The sequence below is a fragment of the Symphalangus syndactylus genome, chromosome 24, assembly GCF_028878055.3.
Source record: "Symphalangus syndactylus isolate Jambi chromosome 24, NHGRI_mSymSyn1-v2.1_pri, whole genome shotgun sequence".
Lineage (NCBI taxonomy): Eukaryota > Metazoa > Chordata > Mammalia > Primates > Hylobatidae > Symphalangus > Symphalangus syndactylus.
The window spans coordinates 18,452,469-18,468,034 of NC_072446.2; the positions used below are offsets into that span (position 1 = coordinate 18,452,469).

General features: G+C 41.7%; 1 protein-coding gene and 1 long non-coding RNA gene across 9 annotated transcripts in view; one reads left to right on the plus strand and one right to left on the minus strand.

Moving 5' to 3' along the window:
* Positions 1-15,566, minus strand: part of LOC134735939 (uncharacterized) — a 39,026-nt gene that overhangs the window by 22,102 nt on the left and 1,358 nt on the right. The gene's annotated exons all lie outside the window — the stretch shown is intronic.
* BCAS1 (brain enriched myelin associated protein 1) overlaps positions 2,758-15,566 on the plus strand; it is a 115,389-nt gene continuing 102,580 nt past the window's right edge. For 4 of the 8 annotated variants that reach the window (XM_055265675.2, XM_055265672.2, XM_055265674.2 and 1 more), the window contains exons 1-3: positions 2,758-2,805; positions 3,052-3,128; positions 3,917-3,986. In XM_055265675.2, the coding sequence (XP_055121650.2) occupies positions 3,057-3,128; positions 3,917-3,986 (142 nt within the window). In that variant the 5' untranslated portion in view covers positions 2,758-2,805; positions 3,052-3,056. The remainder of the gene's footprint in view (positions 2,806-3,051; positions 3,129-3,916; positions 3,987-15,566) is intronic. The other 4 variants (XM_055265671.2, XM_063634236.1, XM_055265678.2 and 1 more) reach the window with 2 other exon arrangements.

Sequence of the window (15,566 nt, forward strand, 5' to 3'; positions counted from 1 at the left end):
AAATAGAAACTAGCACAAAACAACAAGTGTCCTATATGTTTTAACAGTGCTCAGCTTCATTATGTGGTATGATCAGAAGACATACAAAATCCGCAGATTTGGTTATGTATTAAATTCCTGCAAGAGAACACATGGTGAGATCCACGACCCTTTTTTTGGCCTCCTCAATATCCAATTGCTTGATGCATCTACTACCAGGGAGTAAAAACTCACACCAATGGCCAGAGATCCACAAGAATCCCTGGTGACTCGGTGGCTCCTTTCAGACAGAAATCAAAAGTCCTAATTTTTATTCCGAGAGCCACTTGAGCAGATAAGCCAGAAGCTAGGTCTTTGGAGATGGGCTACATTGGAATTACGTGTGCAAAAGAACTTTAGGTGGCAAGACAGCAGGCCTTTGGAGTGGCTGCAAGGGTCCTTGTGTAGGGATCAGATATACCAGGAGTCAATTCCTCACTGGATGTTTGCCCTTGGTGAGTCTTGGAGGCTCCATTCCTCCTTTTTAAGGGAAGCTAGTAATATGCAGAACATTCCAGTGGTTAGGAGCACAGCCAGACTGTGTTTGAATCTTGCTGATTAACTGGGTGACCTTTGGAAAATAATTTAACCCCCTTGAGTTTCGGCTACCTCATAGGAAGAATGAAATCATGATACCTCTATCTCACAGGAGTGCTATAGGACTACATAAGACAATACAGGTGAAGCACTCAGAAATTAGAGCTTGGAATTGAGAACATGCTAAGTAATGATTTACTATTATCATCATTATTATTATACATCATACATTATTATAACAAAGCTCTTCAGAGGTTTGGTGATGATGTGGTCATGTACCTAGCTCTGTGTCTCATATGTGAGAGATGTTATCAATCGTTATTCCCTCCATTGACTAATAATAATTAAGCTCCCAATAAATGCAAACACACTGCTAAGATTAGGAGATACAAAATTGGGTGAAGATAGACACTGCCTTTGACCTCAGGGTGCCTACAATTTCTTGTGGAAGGGAGACATAAATTAAATGTAAACTTTGCCCTTCACCTATGGGACAATAACCATATTAACAGTCATTTCAGAACCATCCTACCCAGCAGTGCCATAACCTGCCATCTCCCATATGATCCCATCTCACGTGATGTTATTAATTACTTTTATTCAACCAGGCACAGTGGCTCACGCCTGTAATCCCAACACTTTGGGAGGCCAAGGCGGGTAGATCACATGAGGCCAGGCATTCGAGACTAGTCTGGCCAACATGGTGAAACCCTGTCTCTACTAAAAATACAAAAAAAAAAAAAAAATAGCCTGGTGTTGTGCCACGCTCCTGTTATCCCAGCTACTCAGGAGACTGAGGCAGGATAATTGCTTAAACCCAGGAGGCGGAGGTAGCAGTGAGCTGAGATTGCACCACTGCACTCCAGCCTGGGCGAAAGAGAGAGACTCACTCTCAAAAAAAAAAATTACTTTTATTCATAACTTAGAACCCTATGCATTTTGTTTAATAAGCACATATATTTTGCTTAACATGAGCTAGACACTGTTCTAACCACGTCACAAGCATTAACTTATTGGGTCCTTATAGCAGTCTTATGAGGCACAGAGAGGCTAATTAACTCTCCCAAGGACACACAGCTACAAGGGGCAGAGAGAGGATTCATGCCCAGGCAGTCTTGCTCTAGAGTCTGTGCTCATAACCACTGTGCCATGCTGCCTTGAACTGTCAGAAATGACCTCGTTTGTGGATTTATTGTTCATATGTTAACTCTCTCCCTGTGTACCGTATTTCAGCTCCATGAAGTCAGAGGGCCTTGCCTGTTTAATTCACAGCTGTAACCCTAGTGCCTGGCCCAGCAACAGGTGCAGAGCTGTGCTCAATAGACACAGTCATACACTGCATAATGATACCTTAGTCAATGATGGACCACATATACTTAGTGGTCACATGAGATTATGATACTATGTATTTACTGGACTTTTTTGGTTTCGATATGTTTAGGTACACAAATACTTCCCAGTGTGTCACAATTTCCCAGAGTGTTTAATGTGGTCGCGTGCTGTGCAGGTTAGTGGCCTAGGAACAATGGGTTATACCATACAGCCTAGGTGTGTAGTAGGCTATACCGTCTATGATGTTCACACAACCATGAAATCATGTAATGATGCATTTCTCAGAACATTTTCTCGCCCTTAAGTGACACATGACCATATGTGTTAAATCAATGAAAGCATGAATGTATACCCAAATAAGTATATAATTACAAGCCCTGCTAAATGCTATGAAAAAAAAAGGCAGTCGTTTAAAAGGTTTTAATAGGGGAATTAATTTAGTTCGAGAATCAGAAAAAGTTATTATAATTTCAATTACCCTCATTCTAAAATCTTAATAGCTGTGACTTTAGCTAAAAGAGAAAAAAATGCTATCTACACTGAATACACTTTTCATGATGATAAATATTTTCCCCTAGCAATGAAATGCAACTGAAAATTATGACTGCATTTAACTTTAATTCTGTTGAATACATGAGTCCAAAATCTCCTTTCTATTCCCCAAAATAAATATAAGCAATGATATAGTTTGGCTGTGTCTCTACGTAAAATCTTATCTTGAAGTATAACCCTCATAATACCAACATCAAGGGTGGGACCAGGTGGAGGTAATTGGATCATGGGGGCATGTTCTTCCATGCTGTTCTCGTGATACTGAGTGAGTCTCGTGAGATCTGATGGTTTTATAAGCATCTGGCGTTTCCGCAGCTCGCGCTCATTCTCCTGGCGTCCTGTGAAGAGGTGTCTTCTGCCACGATTGTAAGTTTCCTGCAGCCTCCCCAGCCATGCTGAACCATGAGTCAGTTCAACCTCTTTTCTTTATAAATTACCCAGTCTCGGGTATTTCTTCATAGCAGTGTGAGAACGGACTAATACAAGCAATTTGTTCTGATCTCAGCTGATGATAATACAGCCGTGGGCAACTTGCCAGGCCTCTGCACCTTAGTATCACGTGTAGCTTCGTTTGGTTTTGATTCTCTCTTCCTCTCTTTCTCTCCGTTATAGGAGCAATGGGTAACCAAATGAGTGTTCCCCAAAGAACTGAAGACCAAGAGAACGAACCAGAAGCAGAGACTTACAAGGTAGTGTAGTAACCATTACAGGGGCATCAGCAGAAGAAAAAAAAAAAAAAGAACTTCCTGTATTTGACAAGTGTGTTGACTAAAGTCCTGGCTGCTGATTGATTGTGTCTGTGTGTGCAAGACAGTGGAGTGAGGATAACCTAAAATGTTTCAGAATCAGCATATTAAATTCGTGCTCCAGCCCTGACTTGACAAATGCTCATTTGAGCCTGGGGTCCCCTCCGTGCGACGGGTCAGAGCTTCCTGTGAGTGTGGGGTCCCCTGAGCTGAGGCACCATGGTGTGCTCTCATAATAACTGGAGTCCACTCTTGGAGTGAGTTATTTCGGTTCTCCAAGGCATGATAGAAAACGGGAGTTTCGGCCGGGCGCAGTGGCTCACGCTTGTAATCCCAGCACTTTGGGAGGCCGAGGCGGGCGGATCACGAGGTCAGGAGATCGAGACCACGGTGAAACTCCGTCTCTACTAAAAATACAAAAAAATTGGCCAGGCGTGATGGCGGGCGCCTGTAGTCCCAGCTACTCGGAGAGTCTGAGGCAGGAGAATGGCGTGAACCCGGGAGGCGGAGCTTGCAGTGAGCCGAGATTGCGCCACTGCACTCCAGCCTGGGGGACAGAGCGAGACTCCGTCTCAAAAAAAGAAAAAAGAAAATTGGGGAGTTTCTAGAAACACAGCCTTTAAGTTAAGTTTAATTTTGGTGAGACACCCTTGTATCTTCGAGGTTCTTCCTTGAGTTCTTCTGATTTTCCCCCGAAGATTTGTCTCACAATGCCACGTGCTCTGTTTCAGGACAACGCGTCTGCTCTGAACGGGGTTCCGGTGGTGGTGTCGACCCACACAGTTCAGCACTTAGAGGAAGGTCAGTGCCACTCTGGGAAGGGCAGCTACCCTCTCATGGGGAAGGAGGGTCTGCAGATGCTATTTATGGTGAAAAAAAAAAAATGAAAGGGTTGAAGCCGCAGGCTCACTTTGAAAATACTTGCGTTTGTTCCTTGGGCTACCACGCCCTGGCGGCTTAAACAACAGAAATGTATTGTCTCACAGTGCGGAAGGCCAAAAGTTCAAAATAAAGTTGTCAGCAGAATTGGTTCCTTCTGCGGGTCGTCAGGGAGAATGTGTTCCATGCCCCTCTCATTGGCTTGTAGATGGCCATCTTCTGCCTGCATCTTCATGTCATCTTCCCTCTATGCATGTCTAAATGTCCCCTTCATCATACGGAAGCAGCCATGTTGGATTAGGGCCCACCATAGTAACCTCATCTTAACTTGATCATCTGCAAAGATCCTGTTTCCAAATAAGGTCACATTCACAGGGGGTTAGGACTTCAGCATCTTTGAGGGCGATATGATTCAGCCATAACAACGGATCTCTTCTGAGTATATGTGACAGCTGGAGGAGACTGAGGAGTTACAGCAGATAAGATAAAAGCGATAGAGTGAAAACCTGAAGCTTGGCAGACCTAGGTTGCAATCTCTGCCCTGCAGATTACTGGCTGTGTGACCTGGAACAAGGCATCTGCTTTTCTCAGCCTCAGTTTTCTCATCTGTAAAATGGGGATAAAAGTACCTACTTCACAGAATTGCTATGAGGATTAAAGGAGGTTGTTTATTAAACATTTAACATAGTCCCCAGAGATATTTCATATATTCCTTTTCCCCAAATGCGCACAGCCTCTGCCATTATCAGCACTTAGAAATTCCTCAGAAACTGGTAAATTATAAAAGACAACAGAATTGTGTCCACATGAGGGCAGGGTTAAAACTGAGGTATATACTTACCTATTTGACTTTATCCTGGAGTATAAGACTATATATTCAATACTTCCAGGGTGGTCAGGCTCTACTATGTGACGGATACATATAAATTATATAAGAAGAGGTAGTATAGTCCAGTAGTTGAGGGTAAGAATTCTGCAGTCAGATTGCTGGCTTTGCCACGTACTAGCTGTGTGACCTTGAGCAAGTTACATAACCTCTCTGAACCTCTGGCTCCTCATCTGTACAGTGGGAATCAATAACAGTACTTATAGCATAAGCATCTGATATAATGAAAGCACATATTACAGTGCCTGACAGATAATAAGTGCTCCTATCATTATCATATTATGGTTATGGTTGTTTTCATTCACATGTAAGATTCTGGGCTTCAGTTTCCTTTCCTGAGTAATGAAGGAGGTATATTATAGCATTGGTTCCAAAGCTTTTAGAATTTCCTGGGGAATGTATTAAAAATTCCATGCCCTAGTCTCATCCCATAGCTGCTATTCAGAATACCCTAAGGTTGGGGACTGAGAACCTGAACTATTAGTGGCTCTGTAGAAAGTTCTTTAAAAAAAAAAAATTCATAGCTTTAGGGTACAAGTGGTTTTTGGTTACATGGATGTGATTATATAGTGGCAAAGTCTGGGCTTTTAATGTACCTGTCACCCAAGTAGTGTACATTGTGCCCAATAGGTAACTTTCAACCCTCATTCCACTCCCACCCTCCCTTCTTTGGAGTCTCCAATGTCCATTATGCTACCCTATGCCCCTGTATACACGTGGCTTAGCTCCCACTTTCAAGTGAGAACATGCAGTATTTGGTTTCTGTTTTTAAGTTGCTTCACTTAGGATAATGGCCTCCAGTTCCATCCAAGTTGCCACAAAAGACATTATTTTGTTACTTTTATGGTTGAGTAGTATTCCATGGTGTGTGTGTGTGTATGTGTGTATATATATATATATATATATATATATATATATATAATCAACACATCCACCACCATACGTAGCTACTTTTTTGTTTTTGTTGTAGGGTGTGGTGAGGACCCTTACAATCTACTCTTAGCAAATTTCAAGTAAGCAAAACAGTATTATTAACTTATATTTACCATTCAACTTATTCATCTTATGAGTGAAAGTATGTACCCTTTGACCAAAATTTTCCCTGGACCTTAGCCCCTGGTAATCACCATTTTACTCTCTGCTTCTATGAATTCAACTTTTTTAGATTCCACATAAAAGTGAGATCATATAGGATTTGTCTTTCTGTGTCTAGCTTATTTCACTTATCATAAAGTCCTCCAGGTTCATCATGTTGTTGCCAATGCCAATATTTCCTTCTTTTGTAGGATAGAATAACTATTCCGTTGTGTGTGTGTGTGTATTTACACATATGTATATGTATATGTGTGTGTCCATATATATATTTCCTTTTTCCATTCATCCACTGATGGGCACATAGGTCATTCCCATATCTCGGCTATTGCGAATAATGCTGCAATGAACTTGGGGCTACAGCTAGCATTTTGAGACCCTTCTTTCATTTTTTTAGATCTATACCTAGAAGTAGATTGCTGAATCATATGGTAGTTGATATGGTTTCACTCTGTGTCCCCACCCAAATCTCATTTTTAATTGTACTCCCATAATTCCCATGTGTTGTGGGAGGGACCCAGTGGGAGATAATTTGAATCATGGGGGCAGTTTCCTCTATACTGATTTCATGGTAGTGAATAAGTCTCATGAGATCTGATGGTTTTATCAGGGGTCTCCACTTTTGCATCTTCCTCATTTTCTCTTGCCACCGCCATATAAGAAGTGCCTTTCACCTCCCGCCATGATTCTGAGGCCTCCCCAGCCATGCAGATCTGTAAGTCCAATTCAACCTCTTTTTCTTCCTAGTCTCAGATGTCTTTATCAGCAGTGTGAAAAACAGACTAATATAGTAGTTTTATTTTTTAACTTTCTTAGGAACTTCCATACTATTTCCCGTAATGACTATGCCAGTTTACATTCTCATTTTGTCCCAATTTTTAATCGGGTTGTTTGTTTTCAATTATCCTCTTATATTTAATATGGAGTGCAAGGGCAAGGAATGAATAGGGAAAAATTGTTGGGATTGAGAAAGCCTCTCTCTCTACCCTTCTCTCCATCCTCTGTCTCACTTTCTCTTTTCTTTCCTCTCTCACCTGTAATATATTTATGTTTTTTATATATATATATATATATATATATATATGCATGTGTGTTAACATATATGAGATATACATATGCATAGGTATATCTCATATCTCATATATGTGTATATCTCACATACATATATGCACATATTTGAGATATACATATATGTATGCATATTTCATATATATGTATGTATATCACAAAGATGTTCCCAAAAGGAGGGAAATAAGTTTCTCTTGAAACCTAGGACAACAGTCTGAGATAGCAGTTGCTGTGTGAACACCTGCACGTGACGAGGGAAAAGAAACACACATTTCCGAGTCATGGGTTATTTGTATCTCGCCCTCATACCTGGCAGTCTTGCTGTCAACATCCTCAGCTACTGCTGGAGAGTTTGTAAAGAGTCCCAGTTAATCCCAAGGCAGCAATTTTGCCTGTTACTCATTGACACCTTCAACCTGTGCAACTTGCTTTAGAGTGATTATCCCTTTTAAGCTTATTGTTGTCCTCATGCTGTTTTCCTAAGGTTATTAGCTAAGTTATAATTTTCAGTGCAGTTTTAAGGGATACAAAAGTGGAATTCTGGGTGACCTTTTTTTGTCCTTCAGAGAGAATTATCTGACCATGTCTTTTGATGCACATTTCTATTGATCTCTGTTGGTGTGTACATATATGTATAGAGGTATAGAAAAGTCATTGGAAAAATACGTAAATAGAACTCTAGGTGACTGGTTTCTTTTTATCTATACTTTTCCTATTTTAAAAAATTACAATTAAAACAATTCATTGGTGATACGCTTTGGCTGTGTCCCCACCCAAATCTCATCTTGAACTGTAGCTCCCATAATCCCCACATGTCACGGGAGGGACCCAGTGGGAAGTAATTGAATCATAGGGGCATGTTTTTCCCATGCTGTTCTCATGATAGTGAATAAGTCTCACGAGATTTGATGGTTTTATAAACGGGAGTTCCTCTTCATATGCTCTCTTGCCTGCTGCCATGTAAGACATCCCTTTGCTCTTCCTTCATCATCTGCCATGATTGTGAGGTCTCCCCAGCCATGTGGAGCTGTGAGTCCGTTAAACCTCTTTCCTTTATAAATTACCCAGTCTCAGGTATGTCTTTATTAGTAGCATGAGAACAGACTAATACAATTGGCATCCAATAATATTTCCTATGAAGGCTTATTTAGAAGCAGCAATGGTACCGTGGCTAAGCAAACAGCCAAAGAGGCTGGGATGCTACATTTGAATCATGGCTCCAATATGTGAGCTTGGGCAGGTTTCTGAGCTTCTTTGTTCTATCATCTGTAAAATGGGAATTGTAATAATGATAGGACCAAGCTTCTAAGTTATTGTATGGTTTAAATAAGTTGATACTCCTACAACTCTCAGAACAGTGTCTGGCATGTGGTAAACACATAAGGAAAGTTATGCTGTCTTGGATTTAATGTCAATTGACATAAAGACTGCCATTGCTGTTTGAAGTTAACTCTATTATTTCTGCCTAACATATCTTTTGGAACTTTAAAATCAAAAGTTAAAGCTAGTCTTTCCTACATCCCTTATGCTTTGTAAGTCTTTTATTTGTCTTTAGATACAATGTGAGAGATATCAATCAGGGAAAATACCTCTTTTAAACTAAAACATGAAATTACATTCTATATCCTCCTAGAAAGAAATATATCGTGTAGAGTGCTTTTTCTTAGTAAGAACAAACCACCATGGGAATTTGATATCAAACAAACATTAAGTAATACAATCCATGTGGATTAGAGATCTTTCTCAAAAGTTTGGTATTATTATTCATCTTAAGTAACAATATATTGAAAAATCAAAATGTCTCAGTTTTTGCTTATGTTATATTTCTAGCTTCACTCACCAATTTTAGTGCTATTTGAGTGTTCCGTTTTGTAGTAGGTTGCTAATGATGTTAAAGTAACATACCATGTGATTTACCTGCAATGCCACTAAGACAAACACATTTGCTTGCAAACTTTGGGTGAGAGGCTTATGTGCTTGTTCTGCCAATATACAATTGTTTAAATTAGTATCCCCAATTTGTCTCCATCCTTTTCAAATAGTTGTTTTATTTGAATCCAAAAATATCTTGAGAATTATTTCTATTAGAGCAAAATATCTATCATTAGAAGAACGGTTAATCCAATTAGGGTTTATCTGTACAATGGTCTCGTAATCTGTTTGTGCTGCTATAACAAAATACCACAGACTGGGTAATTTATAAAAAGTAGAAATTTATTTCTCTTAGTTCTAGAGGCTGAGAAGTCCAAGATCAAAGCACCAGCAGGTTCAGTGTCTGGTGAGGGCCCTGTTCTCTACATCCAAGATGGCGCCTTGTTGCTGTGCCCACCAGAGGGGAGGAATGCTGTGTCCTCATATGGCAGAAGCGACAGAAGGGCATGAAAGAGACTAGCTAATTCCCTCAAGTCCTTTTATAAAGTCTATAATTCCATTTATGTGGTCTTTGCCCTCCAAACTCAATCACCTCCTTAAGGCCCCACCTCTTAATACGATCACATGGTAATTAAGTTTCAACATATGAATTTTGGGGGACACATTCAGGCTATAGCAGATAGTATACTCCTTAGCAATAAATAAGAAGGAACTACTGATCAATGCAACAGCATGGATGAATCTCAAAATTATTATACTAAGAAAAAGAAGCCAGACACAAAAGGCAACATACTACATGATTCCACTTATATAAAATTCTAGAAAGGGCACAAATGTAGTGACAGAAAGTAGATCACTGGTTGCCAGGGGCTGGGGCTGGTTGAGACACTCACTGCAGAGGGGCATCAAGAAACTTTGGAATGATGGAGAAGCATTATGTCTTCATCTTGGTGGAGGCTACATGACTGCATATTTTGTCAAAATGCACTGAATTGTGCTATTAAAGTTGGTGGATTTTATTGTATGTAAATTATACTTCAATCAGATAAATCTGATTTTTGTAAATGCTGTTAAGGTACAATGAAGTTTTTTAAAAATCAGCATAGTTGGCTGGGTGCAGTGGCTCATGCCTGTAATCCCAGCAATTTCAGAGGCCGAGACAGGTGGATCACCTGAGGTTGGGAGTTTGAGACCAGCCTGGCCAACATGGTGAAACCCCGTCTCTACTAAAAATGCAAAAATTAGCTGGGCGTGGTGACACCCGTCTGTAATCCCAGCTACTCGGGAGGTTGAGGAAGGAGAATCTCTTGAACCCAGGGAGGCAGAGGTTGCAGTGAGCCAAGATCGTGCCATGGCACTCCAGCCTAGGAGACAGAGAGAGGCCTCATCTCAACAACAACAACAACAAAAAGAAAAATACCAGCATAGTCAAAACCAGCTCACATCAACTAAAGAAAAAAAATAAATTCAATAAAGAATGGGGGGAAAAGATAATTTGCTATGTTAGAAGGGTGTCTTCTGCTCAACCAGTTCTTTTGCTTCCTCTGAATTCATCACTGGGGGCAGGAGGAGTCTGCACGAAAGAAAGTAATGTGATGGGGAGGTGTTTTGTGAAGAGATGACATCTCTTAGCTATTTTGTCAGCCCATTCCTCCCATATACTGCCCAAGAGAGGGAGACCTTAGGAGACTGTCATCTGATACCTCTTCACCTCCCCCCAATACATGTGGTATGTGAATTTATTGCATCTCATTGAATCAGACAACTTCGAGTAGGACCACACCCCACAACTGAGCACATCACCCTCCTGTTGCATGCAGAGTTCCCCTGTTTTGTTCACATGCAAACTTTGGTGGATTGTGAAAGAGAAACTCAATCTCCCATGGCTCAGAGATCAGGCAGTTAGAAAGGACAGAACATTTAGTCCCACACACCACTGTCAGGCCAGACAAAATTAATCATCCTAGAAAGAGAATACTCTGTTCCATTTAGTGAAACATTACCACGGAGGTGCCACAACCCCTATTAATATGCAACAATCACTTTCCCAACAATAAGAAAGGAGAATGACGGCTGCTCCTTACCTTTTTCACTCAAAAGCGAAAAACAGAAGAGAAAGCCTAAGCCTAGAGATTCTGGGAAGGAAATACCTAAAAAGGCTTTTTATCACCTTGAGAATATAGTTTTCTAGTTTGTTTCTTTGCAAAAGACCCACCTAAAGAGATAGATGGCCAGTATTAGCATAAAACCAAGCTCTGTGAGAGCGCATTTAATGCTGATGTGATTTAAGTAACATTTTGTTCTTCAATAACAAAAACATAGTTTTAAAAGGCACATATGTTCTCAAGGGGGACCCCAGAGTCATCATCTAACTCAAGCAGAGCTGAGGTGTTGGGGAGGGATGCAAGGGGAGGCAGAGCATGGACAGCCAGGGCAAAGAAGGCAGGTGGGCAAGTGGGGATGACACACTGGCCTCGCAGGTGACATCCAGGACTAGACGAGGTAATGCATTAAGAGCTAAGCGCATCCCATTCATGAAATTGTAATATCACTGATGTGTATCTGTGTATGTACTGTATCTGTGCTCTATTCATAAAAAGAATGAGTTTTGTTCATCCTCTCCCATAGAACCAATTTTTGCCCCCTTGGGATTAATACCATCCCCACTGAGAGTGCATACACTAGGGAGTGCAACTTACTTATGCAATTTCTTCATGTATGAGACCACAGAGTATCACAGCTAAGAGTCCAGCACACGGCACGGTGCCCTTTCTCCCATCAAATGCTCACAACTAATCTTCAGCACCTATGAGTATGTGACCTTACATGGCAAAAGGACTTGGCAGATGTGACTAAGGAATGTGAGATGATTATATTATCCTGGATTATCCAGGTGGACCCAGTGTGATCACAAGGGTCTTCATAAGAGGGAGGGAGAAGGGTTGGAGCAGGAAAAGGTGTGATTATGGGAGCAGATGTCACAGAGAGAGAGAGACTTAAAGATGCTACACTGCTGGCCTGGAAGCTGGAGGATGGAGCCACAAGCCAAGGAATGTAGGTGACCTCTGGATACTAGAGAAGAGAGGAAATAGATTCTCCCCTACAGCTTCTAGAAGCTGACCCGTTTTTGACCTACAGGCTTCAGAACTGTAATATATTTGTGCTGGGGCATTTGGGGTAATTTGTTACAGCAATTGGAAATGGAACCATATCCTCTCAAGCATTGGACTCTAACAGACCCGAGCATAGGTTTTGGCTCTGTCACTCACTAGCTGTACAACCTTGGCAAGGAAGTTTATTCTGAATCTCATCTGTAAAATTGGAATAATAGTATGAACTTTGTAGGGGAGCTCTAAAAACAGCAGCTGGCACAAGATAAAAGTGCTGAAATAAAGGAGTCTGAGCAAAACTAAAAGTAGAGGCTATTGGGATGGGTGCAGTGGCTCATGCCTAAAATCCCAGCACTTTGGGAGGCTGAGGTGGGAGGATTGCTTGAGTCCAGGAGTTTGAGTTCAGCCTGGGCAACATAGAGACCCCATCTCTATTTAAAAACAAAAAAAAAAAAGTAGAGGCTATTCTCATACTTATTCTTTACCATTGGCTTTCCCTGACGTATCACCTGACCAGATTTTCCCACCTGCATATTATTTATGCCTAAAACTTCATAGATCTTTGCAGAAATAAAAATGCCTGATTTTTGCCCTTCTTTGATTCCTTTCTAGCAAATTTATGACATTAGTTCTCAGACCTCACTGCTAATGTATGGCAGAGACTAAGACATGCCTTCTCTGCCAGGACACATTTTCCAAAAACAGGAGGAATGTTTGACCTGGATAAGAGGTTTCTAAAATTAGTATTCTCCTTTTTGCTTCTAGTCATTGTTCCTAAAAATAATGGACTAATTTTGCTTTTTTTTAAAAAAAAAGATGTAATTGGAATCATTTTATTGGATTGAAAATTTTAACTTGAGCAAAGTGCTCCTGCCAATAACATAATGAGTGAGAAAAGAAGCATTTGCCAATATCAGTGCTTAGGCAAAGTGGAATGGGAGACCCGATGCCAAAAAGCATAGCTCCCTGATGTAGTAAAAAAATATAGGCAACAGCACTTGTCTGGAAGGGAGCAAATACATGTGTTCTCCTAGTGTCTACTATTTCCCTCCAATTGGTCTTATTTTTTATCTGTTTCCAAACTCAAGTAAAAGTCCCTGAGAGCAGGACGCTTGCCATCCTTTCTTGTTATGAGGGTCCCAGAGCTCAGCACAAGGCCTGAGATACACTAAAGACTTATTTCTAAGTCTTGGTTGATGAATGAACAGTGGCATATTAAGCCAGTGGTAGCAGAGGAACAAAATAGTAAGGCCGAAGGGCAAGTTCCCAGACTCTGCTGCACTCAGCTTCGAGGAATGCAAGCCTGGCTAAATAAATAGCACTTTTAATTTGAGCAAGAAGTCTGGAGGTGGCAGTTCTAAATTTGGTACAGCAGTCTGACAGCCTCATCAAAACACCAAGTACGTGAGCCAATTGTGTCACTCCTGCTCACAAGATGGCTGTCACAGAACCAAACATCACATCTCTACATCATGGGATCCAAAAGCAGGAGGGGAAAGGCCAAACTTTGCCACCATTTTTTTTTCTCCTTGTATTATAGAGGAAGGAAGATCTTTCCCCAAAGCCCCTGCCCCCATGTAGGCATCCTCTTATTGGCCAGAGCTACATCACATGGCCCATACCAGCTGCATGGGATACTGGGAATCAAGCATCTCTTTGAGATGAAAGCAAATAATAATAATACATGGTTGGGGCTGGAGACGATTGGCTATTGGGCAGCAGTGTTGGTCAGAGATGATTCCAAAGAATTACTAGAATTGAACAAAGGAAAGTAGTTCATATCCTTACTCTGGCCTTTCAAAAGACATTAAGGAGATCTAACTCACGTCCTAAACACCAGTTTTCTCTCTCCTCGCATTGCTATATGTCTCTCCCTCAAGAGGCTCCCTATCCTCACCTCTCCGCCTTGAAACTCTGCGAGACACCCTATCCTCGTAAGGTAGAGGAATGGGGTCTGGAGGCGGGGAAGCTAAGGACTTCCTAGAACTAAATCAAGCAGAAAACCCGCAACTTTCTATGCTCAACTATGGACGTAACTGCACTTCAGCTATGGCAGGAAATATCCTCTTCATTTGCATAGGGTGTACACCAAGTAAATAACTTCGTAACTTCACTTCGTCCTCTTCATTTACATAGGGCATACACCAAGTAACCAATGGGAAACCACTAGAGGGTATTTAAACCCCAGAAAATTCTGTAACCAGCACTCTTGAGCCACTTGCTCAAACCTGCTCCCCACTCTGTGGAGTGTACTTTCATTTTTATAAATCTGTGCTTTCATTGCTTTGTTTGTGCATTTTGTCCAATTTTTTTGTTCAAAACACCAAGAACCTGGACGACTCTCCACCGATAACACTCACAGGCACTCTCCTTTCTTCTTTCCCTCCATTGCACTGTATCACCACTCAGTCTAAAGTAATAACAGAGTTCTGAACACTGGCTCTCCCAGATGGCCCAACAGCTCCTTGTGCCTCTGTCTGCCTTGGGAGTGAGCAAGAGCCCTGGGGAAATCTCATCCTTCTCAAACTCAGTGCTTTTTCTCACCAAAAAGTCTAGTGGAGAATTCCTGTTAGATAAAATTATCTTCCCTATTGCATTATTGTGGTTGATAGTCTCCAAAGATGCACACACACACAACCCACCACCCAATAACCCATGCTTCCTGGTATTCACACCCCTGTGTAGTCCCCTCTGGGCTGGTCCTATATAACCAACCGTATGTAGTAGAAGAGATGACACAGGACTTTCAAGAAGCCTTTAAGAAGACTTGGAGGCTGGGCGCGGTGGCTCACGCCTGTAATCCCAGCACTTTGGGAGGCCAAGGTGGGTGGATCACGGGGTCAGGAGATCGAGACCATCCTGGCTAACACGGTGAAACCCCATCTCTACTAAAAAATACAAAAAAAAATTAGCCAGGCGCAGTGGCAGGCGCCTGTAGTCCCAGCTCCTCGGGAGGCTGAGGCAGGAAAATGGTGTGAACCTGGGAGGCGGAGCTTGCAGTGAGCCGAGATCCCGCCACTGCACTCCAGCCTGGGCGAAAGAGCGAGACACTGTCTCAAAAAAAGAAGAAGACTTGGAGCTTCTGCCTGTCTCTTGCAACACTAGCTCTGAGAAAGGCTAGACACAATATTAGAAGTTCTACCCTGAGATTGCCATGCTGTGAGAGAGCCCAAGCTAGCCACATGAAGAGGCCATGAGGCAAGAGAGAGGTGCCCAGCCAGTCCCCAAATATTCCAGCCATCCCAGTCCAGGAACCAGACCTGTGGGTAAAGAAAACATCATGGGCATTTCAGCTAATAGATGCCGTATGAGGAAGGACCATAGAAACCAGCCCATAGCCAGAACTAAAGCTCCAGACATATGTGCCTGTGTGAGCTGTCCCAGCCATCTTCATCCTTTCAAGGCACCCCAGCTGTGGCTCCAGACATCACAGAGCAGAAATAAGCTGATCCTATCCTCTCTGCCTGAATTCTA